General features: G+C 47.3%; 1 protein-coding gene across 1 annotated transcript in view; it reads left to right on the top strand.

Annotated features, from left to right (window-relative positions):
- Positions 1-2330: 2330 nt before the first annotated feature.
- The window catches only part of Rnf217 (ring finger protein 217), a 113684-nt gene continuing 100669 nt past the window's right edge, over positions 2331-15345 (top strand). Inside the window, exon 1 of the mRNA XM_041653376.1 lies at positions 2331-3294. Coding sequence (XP_041509310.1) covers positions 2473-3294 — 822 coding nt within the window. The 5' untranslated portion in view covers positions 2331-2472. The remainder of the gene's footprint in view (positions 3295-15345) is intronic.

The following is a 15345-nucleotide window of genomic DNA, read 5'->3' as shown; positions in this document are numbered from 1 at the left end:
TGTGAGTTCAAGGCCAGCCTGGTCTACAAGAGCTAGTTCCAGGACAGGCTCCAAAGCTACAGAGAAACTCTGTCTCGAAAAACAAAACAAAAGACTATGTTTGGATCTCTAGCCCCCAAATGAAACAGAGAGTTATTATTAATTATGAAATCTTGGCCATTAGCTTAGGCTTGTCCCACTAGCTCTTATAACATAAATTAACCCATTTGTATTAATCTATGTTCTGCCACACGGCATTACTTCATCTCTGGACTGTCCATTCTGCTTCCTCCAAGTCTGGCTAGTGACTCTACCTTTCTTCTTCCCAGAGAGAGTTCTCTGTCCCCAGGACTCCTGCCTAACCCTCTTCCTGCCTAGCTATTGGCCAGTCAGCTCTTTATTATTCTGATCACAGCAACACATCTTTATACAGTGTACAACATTGCAGGGTGTCTTGTTTTTATACTGTTGGGGCCCTCTGGGTCTCAGACCAACTCAAGGGGTTCCAGGCCCAGGAGTCAAGCCAGTATGGATTTTCTGATACATGGGTATCAGAAATGCCAGAAGCAGCCAGCAGGAAGAAGACTTGGTGTGCCAATGACGATGGTCAATCTTCAAGAGTTCCAGTAGTATTGGCCTGTCTGGGCTTCACCACTGGCTTTTTACTTTTGAGGTGGGTACTGAGAACTAACGTGAGGTCTCTTTGCTTTACTGAGCTATCTCTCCCCAGGTCACTTGAGTACCACTTCATCTTCAAAAGAAGAATTCTTCAGCCTGTCGGTGATGGCACATGTCTTGAATCCCAGCACTTGGGAGACAGAGGCAGGGGGATCTCTGGGAGTTCGAGGCCAGCCTCGTGTACAGAGCGAGTCCCAGGACATCCAGGGCTATACCAAGACACCCTATCTTGGAAAACCAACTTAACAAACAAACAAACAAACCAAACACCAAAAAACAAAAAGAATTCTTCATTCTTGAAGAGAAGCAACTCAACCTGCCCAGGTATACCTGAGGTGGACTGCACCTGATAGAAATGTATGGGCTTTGGTCCACTGCTTGGCCAGCACTGAATTCTTCATTTGCGTCCGCCTTGGAAAATATTTTAGAGCAACTCAATAACAACTTCAAAATGAAAAAAAAAATCCACACACTTCACAGTTTCTTTCTTTGACAAGAATGTGTAAATTGAATTTCCTCCCAAGTTAAAAAAAAGGGGGGGGGGTTGGCTTCCCAAAAATGTTTTCATTGGCTTTAAAAAATCAAAACGCACCAGTGTTTGGGTGACTAATACTTCCTGTGAAATAAAGATAGGGCAACACATAATTAAGTTCTGGCTCAAATAAAATTGTTGTCTTGGAAACAGTTTTGGGTATGAATATGGTTATGTTAATCTCCCTAATTCCTAACAATGATCCAGTTGATTAATTAGGTCAGGCTACCCCACTTAAAAGGGTTAAGGAACAAACAAACAACTCCCCCTCACTCCACCCGCCCCCGCCCCCCACACCCCGCAAAAACAATCTCCGGAGAGAACACTGAGGGGAGGAAAAGGGATAAATCTCGGATTAGTTATTTGGAAGAGTAGGCGACAAGTGCTTTTTGGATTATTTGTAGTTTTTAAAGATCCGGTCGCACTAGGCAGAAAACAGGGAACTAGGCAGAAAACACAACAGCGTGAGGAATCCCTGCTCTGCTTCTGGGGTGCAACATCCCTGGGTTTTCTCCGTCCGGGGCCCAGTTCCCAGCAGTTTTGAAGGAACTTCTACTTAGAGCACAGCCCTAAGGGGCGCCTGCGGGCGCTTAAGGGGTTTGGCTGGGGCCAAGTGTGAACTCTCGGCGTGCGAGCGCATCTCAGCTCGGCTCACACTCACTCGGCTGTGCGTGCGAGTGTGTGCGCGGGTGCCCGCGCGCGAGTGTACGTGTGGGGAGGGTGCGCCAAAGGGGTGGGGTGAGGGGGAGGGAGCAGGGCCCTAGGTGAAGCACGAGGGGAGGGAGGTCGCCAGCTCCCGCCTCTCCCCCGGGGGCACCAGCCGCTGCCTACGGCTCGGCCACCTCTCGGTGACGCCACAGGCCTCGCGACCCTCGGCTCGCCCGCCGCGCGCCCCACCGCGGGGGCAGGGATGGCGCGGGACTGACGGTCGCCTCTCCCCCCAGGACTCCTCCGCCCCTCCCGGGGCTCGCGGGACCGCGGCACCGCCCCGACCTGCATGCGGGCCGGGCCCTTACAGCCTGAGGCCCTCGGCGTCCCCGAGGCGGTGCCCTGCCGCGCAAGAGGACGACGACGAAGAGGAGGAGGAGGAGCCGGCTGCCCGCGCGCTGCGGCCCGGGAGCACGGGCTCCCCGGAGGGAGCTTGGGGCGTCCCGGCCCCGGAGGAGGGACCCGGAAGCAGAAGCGCAGCCGCGAGTGGAGGCGAGCCGCTGCCCGCGCTGCCCGGCGCCGGCTGGGGGTCCCGGCGGCTGGATGGGCGGCGGCGGCGCGGGCCGCGGGCGGCGATGGGCGAGGAGCAGAGCACGGTGAGCGGCGGCGGTGGGCCCTGGGAGGCGCGGGTCCCTGCCGGGGGCTCAGCGGGTCAGCCCCAGTCCCCCAGGCCGCGAGGGGACCGCGCGGGGGCTCCCGGGCCGCGCGCCGCCGCCGCCACCTCCTCCTTCTCCTCGGAGGCGAGCAGCGGCGGCTGCGGAAGAGACCTGGACTGCGTGGACGCCAGCGCCCGGGATCCTGCGAGCAATCCAGCCACGGCGGGGCAGCCCTCGGGACTGCCACCCACCGGACCCCTGGACCCTCAGAGTTTGGAACTGCAGCTGGAGCGCGAGGCGGAGGGAGCGGGGCCACGGGAGGCGACCTCCGGTCAGCAGCCCCCCGACGGGCTGCTCCTGGACGTGCTTGCCCAGCGACACCCGCCCCCCGCCAAGCCGCAAGTCTTCTGCTCCGTGTACTGCGTGGAGAGCGACCTGCCCGAGGCCCCCACCGCCGAGTCATTGTCGCCGCCAGAGTCCCCACCTCGAGCACCGCCGGGGCCGATTCCCGCCAGCCCGCCGCCCTCCTTCCCCAGTTCTCCGTTGTCACTCCCGGCTGACCCCCTCTCCCCCGACGGCGGCAGCATCGAGCTGGAGTTCTACCTGGCTCCGGAACCCTTCTCCGTGCCTGGCCTATTAGGAGCTCCACCCTACTCGGGCCTGGGCGGGGTAGGGGACCCCTATGCGCCCCTCATGGTGCTGATGTGCCGGGTGTGCCTGGAAGACAAGCCCATCAAGCCCCTGCCCTGCTGCAAGAAGGCGGTGTGCGAGGAGTGCCTCAAAATCTATCTGAGCGCCCAGGTAAAACTCCCATTGCTCTCTGCCCACTTTCAGCCCATTCACCATGCCAGAGGTATGGTGAAGAGGTTCTCTAACCTCCCTCCAAGGGAAGAGGTTACCGGGGCCCGCTTACCCAGGGCCTCTAGCAATTACTACCGTCTTAGCTTGTTATTAAGTGTGTTTTTACCCACACTGGTTTACTGGCTGGTTAATTCTGCCCTGAGCTTCAGGTTTGGGTTGGCATCTGCGGGAGGAATGAGGCGGATTGCCCTCTGATTATTTCTTCTGTAGACTGCGTGCAAGAGCTTGCTCCGAGGAGAGCAGAAAGACTGCCTCACTGGCCTGGCATCCCAGAAACTAACAGACAGTGAGCATAAAATAAATATTGGTGGAGCTGATGAAGAGAAGGGTTGGAATTAGTAAGGCAGGGCTGCGTGATACCTGCGTTCCCTTTGCCTATCGAAAGGTAAATTGAAAATATCAGCTCTTGTCCACTTGTCAGTTTCCACGCTAACGTTAAAGTACGTTTCTCTACAGAAAATTTAAGCCACCACCACAGTACTTTTATTTCCTCAAGAGAGGAACAAAACAGAAAGAGCCAAACAAAGCAAAGAGAGAGCAAGAAGAGAATTTCTCCCAACAGGCAGCCAGCCGGGCAACTTTCCCTCCACCCCCCTCCGGAGAGCTTGTTGGTTTTTTTTTTTTTTTTTTTCTTGGAAAGCTTGAGAAACATAGCAGCCCTCCTTCATGGTTTTCAGTCTGCGGCGGCGTTTCTGCCAGTGTTTTGCACAATCCCTAATGCCCTTTGATCCCATATCTGATTGTACTAGGCCTCTTCATCTTTCAAAACCCTGTCAGTTCAGGCGCCAACGCTGGTGTGACGCTTTCTCTCATCCTCCAGGCCGCTGCGCAGATATTTTTAAAATTCGTCTAGAAATCTCCCCTGCCCTGAAATTGTTTCCCTCCTGCCTGCTTGTCTTTCCAGACTAGATGTCGATTTGTAGTCTGGATGGGGTAGTTTCCCGATGGTAGTGTTGCACGTACCGGCTGAAGTGGATTGAGCAGTGCTCCACACAGTGTGGTTCCTGTGTATTTTGTGGCCACTCTGAGAGTGTGTACTGTGCCCCACTGAAAATGCAAAGAACGACTTAGACAGACTGGAATGTTACACAAACAGGAGTTTGGCCCAAACGGCTGAGATTATCCAAAAGCCCCGGGAGAGATCGTGGTGTCTGTTTTTAGGATTTTTTCCGCCAGTGGAGATTGAGAGCCGAAGGAATGAGGTTGCTTGTTTGTGGTCGTTTCTATGACATCACCCTTGTAGCGATAGTGCTGCCATCCCTGTGCGGAGCCTCCGGGTGGGACTCGGACTCGGACATTCCCAAAATATGGGCCTTGCTCCAGAGAACTCATGGTGAGAGCAAATGTCGCCAAAAAATAGTACACAGTAACATCTAGCGAGATGTAAACAATAATATCAAGTCACATTCGTTCATTCATTCATTCATTATTTGTTTTTATTTATTTATAGGCAGGGTCTTTCTGTGTAGCTCAGTCTGGCCTTGAACTTTGAGTCCGCGGCCTCCACCTCCTTAGTTCTGAGATTAACTTTGTGGTCCTACTGTGCCCAGCTCTAACCGTTACCTACTAAGTGCAAAACCACCAGCTGGTTGTGAAGTTCAAGGATTGGTTCTCCTGGTAGGTTATGCTGCCTAGCAGGTTGATTTTCTTACCCTGGGTCCTTCCGCCAAAGCAGTTTTCTTTTCTTTTTGTCAGCAGAAGTTACTTTTAGGAAGTTGGTGTCTTGAGATGCAATGAGAAGAGAGGAGAAGGGAGTAGTTCTTTCAGCACGTACCAGCCAAAGCCCTGAAGTGACAGCAGGATCTGAACTGGGTCTGCCATCTTTGTGACATCCGTGTCCCTCACCCCCCAAAGCCTTTGGCAGGGCTTTCTACAGCAGGACATTGGTATTATTTCAAATAATCACAGCACAAATTAAGTCCAGACTGCCGGGCATGCTTCCATCTCAGGCCTGTGTACTTGATCCCCACGTCTCGCAGGTTCCCCTCCCGGTTCCTTTCCTTGCTCTCTCTACCACCTGCTCCTTCGGGTCCGTGTTCACACACCATCCTTTGTGGTCTTTGCTGAGCGTCTTTGTATGTGTATGCATGGTTTGTACGTGTATGCATGGTTTTGCACATGTGTGCACTTGCACAGAGGCCAAAGGAGGACGCTGGGTGTCCCGCTCCATCACTGTCTTCCTTTGAAGACTGTATTTTACTGAACCTGAAGCTTGCTGTTTTTCATAGGCCATCTGGCTGAGCTCCTGGAGTCCACCTGTCTCTGCTCTCTGGTATTGGGGTTACAGGCATGCATATCCAAGCCTCACTTGTTTATGTGGATGCTAGGCATTCGAACTCAGGTCCTCAGACTTGTGCAGCAAGCTGTTTTCTACTGAGCCATCTCCCCAGACTTTGACTACCTTTTAAAAGTGAGCTGTATCCCACATTCCCTTTGTCTCTTCCTGGGTTTTAGTTTTTCTACAATAGCATTAATACACTTTCTTGTATCTAAATAGTGAACTTCTGTAAAGACAGGAGTTTCCATATGACTTTGTTAATGTCTGCCTATTTAGCATATAACTGATATTTGCTCAGTAGTTACTGAATTTGTAAAGAACCTGAGGTCACCCTAGAAAGCCTGGGTACCTAATTTCACTCAGAGCATTTTTGGGGGGGGGGGATAGGGCGTGGTTAAAGACAGGGTTTCTCTGTGACTTCTCTGGCCGGCCTGGAACTCCCTTTGTAGATAAGGCTGGCCTTGAACTCAAGAGACCCTCCAGCCTCTGCCTCCAGAGCACTGCGATTTAAGGCTTTGAGCATTTTTTACATTAAAGAGAAAGACTTAAAGCAGATAATAAAATTGGCTATGTTGGCTTTTAGATCGAAAAGAGTTTAAGCAAACTTTCACTTATGCAAATTTAAGTTTTTTTCCATTGAGTAAAATGCAGGATTGTGGTTGTAATATTGCTGAGGTGATCCTGAATTTTAAGATGCGGCTATCTTTATATTCAGAGGTCTTCATTTCACGGTCTTCTGTGCCTGAGTCTTTCTTCCCATTGGTAACATTCAACCGTAGACAGTGATCTGTGGTGAATTCACCAGTGCCTGAGTGACACCAAGTCTAACTGTGGTTGCTGGGGCAAAATGGCATTGCAGCCAGATCTGATAGTACAAATCTGTAATCCCAGCTGCTTGGGAGATTGAGGCAAACAGCACAAGATCTAGACTTGCCAGGACAACTTCGTGAGTTCAAAGCCAGCATGGGCAACTTAGACCCTGTCTCCAGATTTTTAAAAAGATGTTTATTTGTGTGTGTGTGTGTGTGTGTGTTGGGATGTGCTGGAATTGTAACTCACTGGTGGAGTGCTTACTTAGCTTCTGTGTGGCTTTAGGTTTGATCCCCAATACAAAAAACAAAACAACAACAGGAAAGCTAGGCAGAGGAGATGTTGCATGCTTTCTCTTTCTCCTCTGATAAGATTTCTTTTTATTTTATTTTATTCTGTTTTTTTTTTTTTTTGAGACAGGGTTTCTTTGTATAGTGTATGGCTACCCTGGAATTTGCTCTGTAGAATATTCTGGACTCACAGAAATCCACCTGCCTCTGCCTTCCAAGTGCTGGGATCAAAGGCGTGTGCCACCACCGCCCAGCATGATAAGATTCGATCTAAGCAAACACAGCAAGCCTTGACTTCCAGGCTGCTTAGAACCTTTTGATGGGTCGGGGAACGACACGTGTTTAAAGACCTGTTAGTAACGTTTTCACATTTGAGTTTGTGCCATCTGCTTGGTGCATTATTTAACATCATTTAAGAATGTAAGGCAATCAGTATTAAACATTTGATACAAGCATTAAAAATGCATATTAATTGTGAGCTGGACTCCTGCCTGGTTGAGTGAACTCTTCTGAAAGGAGTGGCTGCATTCTTTCACTGAAGACAGGAATTTGGGAGATGGACACGCTTTTAGGCTTGGAGCAGGGAAGAGTCTTTCAGGGATTGAAGATGTGGCCGAGGGGGCGGTGGGGCATGAGTCTGTATCAGCAGTGTTTCAGTACAGGCCTCAGCAGTTAGATAGTGACAGTATCTCTGTGTCGTGATTGGGTAGGAAGTTTTCTTGGGGGGGTGACTTTATGGTGCAGTGGTTACCACACACTTTCTGATTACCATGATGAAGAGGAGACCTGTAAATCCGAACACCAGTCACCGCACAGGGCACTGAGGTTATGGTTCTCTGAGACAAAGAGAGTGGACCTGGCTTACACTGCCTAGGTGTATGTGTGTTTTGTACATACAGTTTCAGAAGTGCGATTCCCAGTGACAAACTTGACTGGCACATAGTTTGTTCCCAGGATGCCTGCGATGTTTCCCAGATTCCCAGGTTCTCCTAAGTGTCTCAGCTTGTTCGGCCTTTGCAGCATTCTCCTTGGAAGAAAGAAGAGCCTGCAGAAACCATTTACAAATATAAAAATGTCTTGTAAATATGAAATAGTAACATTTAGTTAGTGCTTTGGATCACACAAAGGGAGAACTGAGCCTCCTAACAGACTAGCTAAAGGCAGCAGCTGTTGTGGCCTTTAGCACACTGCTCAGAAGTGCAGGAGATTGGCAGATGCACATGACTTGGAGTGTGTACACCTGTCCCATGGGTATTAATAGCAGCAAGAAACACATTTCTTCTACACATTGTGAGAAGAACAACTGCTACAGGGTAATGTCCTAAAATGACTGCTACTGTAGTCACCCTAGGGCCAGTGACCTAGTGGCCAGAAGGCAAATGCTCCCTTAGAAAAATCCAAGTCACCTAGTCTTCATGCGTAAAGGAGTAGAACTTAGTTCTTTTCCTTTAAGTCTTAATATTCTTAGGTTATCTATCCAACATGGAGTTTGACCATCATTGTCTTCATGTGGGTAGATTTACAGATGCTCCCAGGCCAAAAGTGGTCATCTTGACAGTGTGAGGAATGATGCAAGCGTGAGCTCTGCAGACTTTAGTGTATGCGTTTGTGCATGCGTGCGTGAGCACTCTTAGTGCATATTTAGGGGAGGTGTGCTAACGTTTGTTTTTGCACACCTTCCTGACTTGTGTCCTGTTTTCTTCTCTCTCCACAACCGTTTCTCTTTAGCAGTTGCGTCTATTTTTCTTTGACTTTATGAAGGCGCTTTAATTTCTGCAGGGCATTCTCCCATACTGAGATCTGGGGCCGGCAGACCCTGGTCCTCCTGTGGCCGGGCTTTCCCGTGCCTTCCAGCTGGCTGGAAGAGAGGCTCTGTAGATTGTCCTACCCCGAGCTCCACGGGGAAAAGATCTCGAGTAACACTGCCAGTACTTCTGACCCTCCGTATCCTACTGACACCTTTAGATGTGATTTTGTTTTCCTTCCTGAGTGGATGGAGCTCAACGTTTAACACTACGTAGTCTAGGGGTGATTGACCAAAAGGATTGGGATACATTTTGAGTTCTCAGTGTTTTATTAAGAGTTTGTCATGGGCAGTGGAGACAGGCAGCTGGCAGTAGTTTCTTATAATTACCCTGTTTGCTAACTATTGTTCTGTTTTTGCATTAGACCTTTACCAGGAGATACTCTATAGGCATAGTAAGTGCTCTCAAGAAACCATTTAACAGCCTTGCTGGAAGTATTTTTTTGTTTCCAGTTTTATTGATAAAAGCTCTTTGTAAAGCAGTTAGATACTAACCTTTTCCCTTTTTCTTATTCTCTGGGAGCTTCTTTTAAGACCATGCCAGAAACCAGCTAAGCTTTTATTAAATGTATTATTTTTTCTCTTACTATGTTTAATTAAAAATAATAAAGTTGTACATACTTGTTAATGTGTACCTGTATATTTATATATGTACACACACATGCACATGCATGTTTTAGAATGCATTGCAGCTGTTTGTAAATAGAATATCTGTAAGCACCTTCCTCTTTAAAATATTTACTGCATTAACTTTAGGGAAAACATGATTTTTGCTAACTTTGTTTTGGTTCATTCATGACAGTTTGGCTGAGTTTAAAGAAAGAGTGTTTTTTCGTTCCCTGCTGCTGATGGAATGCTGTGTGAAATATGCTTATCACATGGCCGAGCCTCACTCACAAACCCCACGGCCGAAGAAAGTGTTTATCTTGTTCACATTCATTTTGTTAGTATTTTATATACCAAACTAAAATGAAATTTCTTACGTTAGGTTCTTTCCTAGACTGTTAGTTAATTCACCGTCCCTAGGAATGTAGTCTCCTGTATTTACTGTTCCCTGTAGCTTTCCACCATCCCATTTACGCTGTCCCTTGTGGGATAACTGCGCTTGAACTGTGTCCGTACTCACAAATGCTGAGAACAGCCATCGATTCAAAGTCTTTATTCTAATCATTCTCATTCATAGTTTATCATTTGATTTCTGTGTTAGCACCCTCTGTGTTATCGGTACTGTTGTCTGTGTTCAGCAAGGAAAGAAGACAGCGACGTCCCCGGCTTTATGAAGTTTATATGCTCAGCTATGAAGAAGATATACATCTATCATTTAATATATTAGAGGAAATGAGAGCTGTGGAGAAAAAAAAAAGGCAAAGGAACGTTGGAAAATGCAGAAGAGGGGATTGTTACTAGGTTCGTCATTTGGGGGGGGGGGGTTTGTTAGAGATGGTATCTTTTCCAAACTACCTTCTCAGTTAAGACCTTCACAGGCCAGCAATGGAACAGACCATATGCACATCTAATAAAACGGCAGTCGGGTTCCAGCGGCAGAGACTGCTGGGGTGTGTGGGGAGGGCCAGGAGACCCTCGGGGTTGGTACACGGCAGGTTCAGTGGGTGGGCAAGAGGACAGAAGACAGGGATTTAAGGTCCTAGGGAGTTTACCTTTCCTCTGAGTACGATGGGAAACTCCAAGGGTGCTGCCCAGAGAGTAGCCAGCTACGACTGTCCTTCTGAAGGGAGTTACAGTGTCCACGCAGAATGTGCTGTGAAGACTGAGAAGTAAAAAGATCAGTGTGAAGACAAAGGCATTATTCCAAGCAGAAAGCGTATGGTTTATACTAAAGTGATAGAGGTGTATGGTTTGAACTGTTTGAATTTTGAATATTGCAGTTATGTAGATGGCAGAATTTACAGGATTTACTGTTTGGATGTGGTGTGAGAGTAAGTGAATTAAGGATGATTCAAGATTTGAGTCCAGACAGTTAGAAAACTGGGTTTTCCATTCAGTAAAATGAGTAACACAGGAGGAGGACTAGGGTTGGAGAGAACGAGGAGTTCGGAAGACTAAGTGTAAAATGCTGTTGAGATATGTAGGAAGGACTTTTTACAGGTGGTTATTATCTGACATCGGAAGCGAGATCTGAGTAGAAGATATGAATTGGAGTGTTAATGTATGAAACCTGGATAAGAGAGAGAGGGAGGGCTGGGGACCGATGCTGGTCAAAGCAATGTGCACGCATATGCAGCGTGGGTCGTATGAAAGAACCAGCAAAGAGCTTGGCAGGGAGAAGCCAACCCGTCAAGAAGAGAACAGAGATGTGATGCCTCCCAGAAGTTAGTAACCACACCTTTAAAAGGGAAGGAGGGCAGGGGAGGTGGACCAGGGCTGCATGAGTACCTGAGTTTGGAGCCCAGGCACCTACATAAAAGCTGGGCTCTGTGCACACACACTGCTGGGGAGGCAGAGATAGGCAGTTCATCTCTGGTTTATTGACAGAGAGCCTGTTAAAAAAAAAAGGTGGAAGGGACTTGATACAGTTTTCTAGTTTCCACACATTCACATATACAAACAAGTCCATGTGTGTATAACATTGTCCCAAGCACGTGTGTGCACACACACGCACACACAAGTATAAAATAAATGGGGAGGAATAGTCTTCCATCTCATGGGTTTGAGTCTCAGCAGGATGATGACTGAAAATGACTGTCCCCTTTCCCAGCAGGGAGGTGGCTGAATGGATCTGTTTTCATTGGCAGTTGTGCACTTGGCCTTCAGATTACAGTAGGGCCAAGTGAACAAGAACAACTCACTTTATTTCAATTTGTAGACAGTAAATAGTGGTTCCTAATGCTGCAACCCTTTAGTACAGCTCCTCATGGTGTGCTGACCCCAATCATAAAGTTATTTTTGTTGTTGTTTCGTAACTGTAATTTTGCTACTGTTGTGAATTGTAATGTAAATATTTGGTATGCAAGATATCTGATATGTGACTTCTGTGAAAGGGTCATTTGAACCCCCCAAAGGGGTCATACCCCACCAGTTGAGAACACTGAGTGTTAGAGTAAGTCACTGAGCTATGAAATGTTGGAAGTGGGATTTAAATTTTGATTGGTCTGGCTCTGGAGGCTGCAGCCTTTTTTATTGTCTTTACATTTGTTATCTTATCAAAAAGGTGCTGGCAACTGAGGTCGCAGGGAAGCTGGGCTGACTGGGCATAAGACTGTAATTTGCATTTCCTCCAAGTGGGCTGCGTGGTGTAGGGAGCGAGGCATTGTCAGGTATGACCATCCCCTTGGAAACACTTAATGTCTGTGTGGAGAACATATCGTAGGAGCTGAGTGCAAGTAAGAAGCCGCTTATATGAGGAAGGCAGCGTTCCAGAGGGGAAGTGTTTATATCGCACAGAATCAAATCCTCCCGGCTGAAGAAGGAAAAGAAGTGGAAGCTTCTGGTGGGATTTAGCAGGGAAGGCTCCCACTCTAATGTAACCAAGGGACACTCCCGAGAAGCAGTGCTTTGATTTGTTGCTCAGTTTTAGTGGCACGTGGTCCTGCTTCCCTCTTTGAGTCTTTTTTTGACAGCCCCCCCAACTCTAGGGTTTGCTAACATTTACTCGTTTTCATTTACTCCTGGGGTTCAGGTGGCCTCCATATGTTTTTATCTCGGAATACTCATCTGATCCTATTTTTCTTCCTATCTTTTGACTGTAAGGCTTTCTTGGCCAGTTCTAGCAGGACGCCCTACCCATGCCTACCTGTAGACAGTTCATCTTAAATTTTCAAAATGGATTCCTGCTTCTTTTCGTTTCCTTTCCAGAGCTTATTTTCTGCTGTAGGGATTCCTGGTTCCATCAGTCACACCCAATTCAAACACTCAGGCCATTCCTGAGTTCTTTTACCTCCACGCATAGTTCTTTTGGTCCCGCATCCTAAGGCTTTTTTGGTTTCTTTCTGCTATACCTTTCTTCATTTCTTCTCCCATTTCCTTTGCTCCTGCCTCCACCTTTTCCCTCCTGGATCATAACATTTTACTTTTATCTCTGTGTGTGTGTCTGTGAATGTGTGTCACATATACGCAGCTGACTGTGGGGATAGGAAAGGGCCCTGGATTCCCTGGAACTGGCGTGACAGGTCATTGTGAGCCTACCTGGGTCCTGGAAATCTGACTTGGTTCCTCTGGAAAAGCAGGAAGCAGCCTTAACTGGGCAGGCATCTCTTGAGCGCCTCCCTCCTGGACTCTGGTGACTTGATTCCTATGCTTCAATCTTGTCTCCAATCTCTTTTTCCAACACTGAAGCCAGAGGGCTTTTAGAATGCTTGGCCATTTTTGGCTCTCTTGTTTTTAGTTGTGCAGTGGTGGCCTCTTGCTTGTAGAGTAGAATGTGAACTTTGAGTGTACATGTCCCTGAGCGAACTGACTCGGACTCCTGTGTTTCCCAAGCTTTGTTGTCAAGTAGCCCCAAGACTATAGCCATGTTAAACTTTTTGATCCTTTTTTTCAAAAAAAAAAAAATTCCAGACAGTCCTATAAAATTTTTCCAGACAGTCCTAGCTGTTCTGGAATTCATTCTGCAGACAAGGCTGGCCTCAAACTCACAGAGATCCACCTGCCTCTGCCTACCACCACCACCTGGCAAACATTGATCTCTAAAGACCTATGACATGCCTGAGGTTTTTCTTTTAGTAACATGAAATTCTGTCTCAGGAGAGCCCTTGTTCTTCCCTTGCTGGTCCACATCTCTGCTTCTTTCATACACCCTCATTCTTCTTGTCTCAGTTAGATATTCTATGAGGTTTGTTCCTCACCCCCTATATATAGATTAAGCATTTGTTTTATATTCTACTTTTTTATTTGCGGGTATAAAACAATGCAGCAACCCTGTAGGATTCTACTTACTCTATTGTATCTAATAAAACAGTATGCAGATAAAACAGCTTTTAGAAAGCTCCCACTTTCTTAACTACATTTCTTTTCTTTCTTCTACTGGGAGAATTTGATTCTGTGGGATACAAATGTTTCTCCTCTGGAAAGCTGCCTTCCTCATAGTAAGAACTCAGTGCTATTTTGTCTCGGGATTTCTGGGGTATCTATAAAGTGATTGCTGCACAAGTATGAGGGCCTGAGTTAGGATCCCCAGTAACCAGGTAGAAAGCTAGGCATGGCAACATGAAGTAAAACCAGCACTGGCTAAGTGGAGCTGAGACCTTCCTCCCACCCACTCACCCCCACACAAACATGCTCACATGGGATACACACACATACACCATACTTATATACAAAATCATTTCCTTTTGTGTTATAGGCATGGAAGTATTGCATATAAAGTGGGCTTGCGTATTCTATTTATATTTAATACATTTAGGATGGTGTTGTCAGTATATAAAATACTGTACTAGTTAATGCTATAGGTTGAATACTGAATGTCTTCCTAAGGAGCCAGATGTCGAGCGCTTTTTCTTCTGCTTGTGACACTATTGTGAAGTGGTAAAATTCTTAGATGATGGGAGCTAGTGTAAGAAGTCAGGACTTATGGACATGGTTTGGAGGCGATAATGGAACCCTGGCCCTCGCTCTGTCTTCTACTTTCTGGAGCCATGAGCTTGGTAACAGTTACACATTCGCACCGAGAGAGGTACTGTGCTGTTACAGGCCCAATGGAACAGTGCCAGGTGACCAGGAAGTACAGCCTTGCAACTGAGACAAGTGTTTTGTTTCTTCTCTTTCTTTCTTTCTTTCTTTCTTTCTTTCTTTTTTGTTTTGTTTTTTGAGACAGTTTCTCTGTGGAGCCCTCGCCGTCCTGAAAGTCACTTGTAGAGTGGTCTGGCTTCGAACTCACAGATACCTACCTGCCTCTGCCTCCCAAGTGCTGCAGTTACAGGCGTGTGCCACCATCCCTCTGTTTGTATTTTGTTTGTTATTGATAACCTCAGGTATTTGGTCACAATGATGCAAAGCTAAGAGCCACATCAATCCTTTGAAATGACAATTTCAGTATTTCGTCCTCTTGTGTGAAAACCTGCCGAACTTTCCTTCCCTCACCTCGCATAGAGATCCCATTTCCCAGCACCACCGGGAGGATGTGTCGTGCCTTAAGGTTTTCAGCCCTGTCTGACCAAGCTCTTCTCTCAAGGCTTAATGTCCTTTCTGCGGTCAAGTCCCCTCAGCCTTCTGGTCTCTGCCAAGTCTGCATGGACTCCTGCTTGTTGTCGGTGCTCGTAGTCCTTTTGACTGTGTCAGCATGTCCTTGGACCTGTTGTGTTTACTAGCTTGTAGGATGATTGGCGTTTGATTCTGTCTTATTGTGATGCCACCCATAGTGTCTTCGTTACTTTCGCAACTATCACCTTCGGTTGGCGCCCAAGATAGAGTAAGTGCTCAGTTAATATTTATTAGAACCAAAGGGAATGAGAGGAACATGAGGTATGTTTAGATTGGTTGAAAAGTCAATGATGTGAATCTGAACTTTTGGCAAACTGTCCTGTAACATATTTAAATTTGAAGGTAAATACCATGACTAGCTAGAGTCTGTCTTAAATCATCTCCCCAACACTCAAGAGTTTTTTCTTCAGTTCCAGCCCTCGCTCTGGTTACCATGCCTCCTGCTTAACAAATTCTTCCAGAACCTAGGGGCTTAAGATGACCGTTTTATTTTGACCATGACACTGTGGGTTAGGAATTTGGGAGCTGCTCTGACGGCCAGTTCACGCCTGGAGTTTCTCATGTGGTTCTAGTCAGATGTCACACTCACTCAGCTTGCAGCTGTTGCCAGGGAGCTCAGCTGTGGCTGTCTACCAAAGCGCCTGCGTGTCTTG

Source organism: Microtus oregoni, unplaced genomic scaffold, assembly GCF_018167655.1.
Source record: "Microtus oregoni isolate MIOR12 unplaced genomic scaffold, Mior012 000006F_ref0000085, whole genome shotgun sequence".
Lineage (NCBI taxonomy): Eukaryota > Metazoa > Chordata > Mammalia > Rodentia > Cricetidae > Microtus > Microtus oregoni.
Note: the sequence above shows the minus strand (reverse complement) of the source record. Positions and strands in the feature narration are given on the sequence as shown.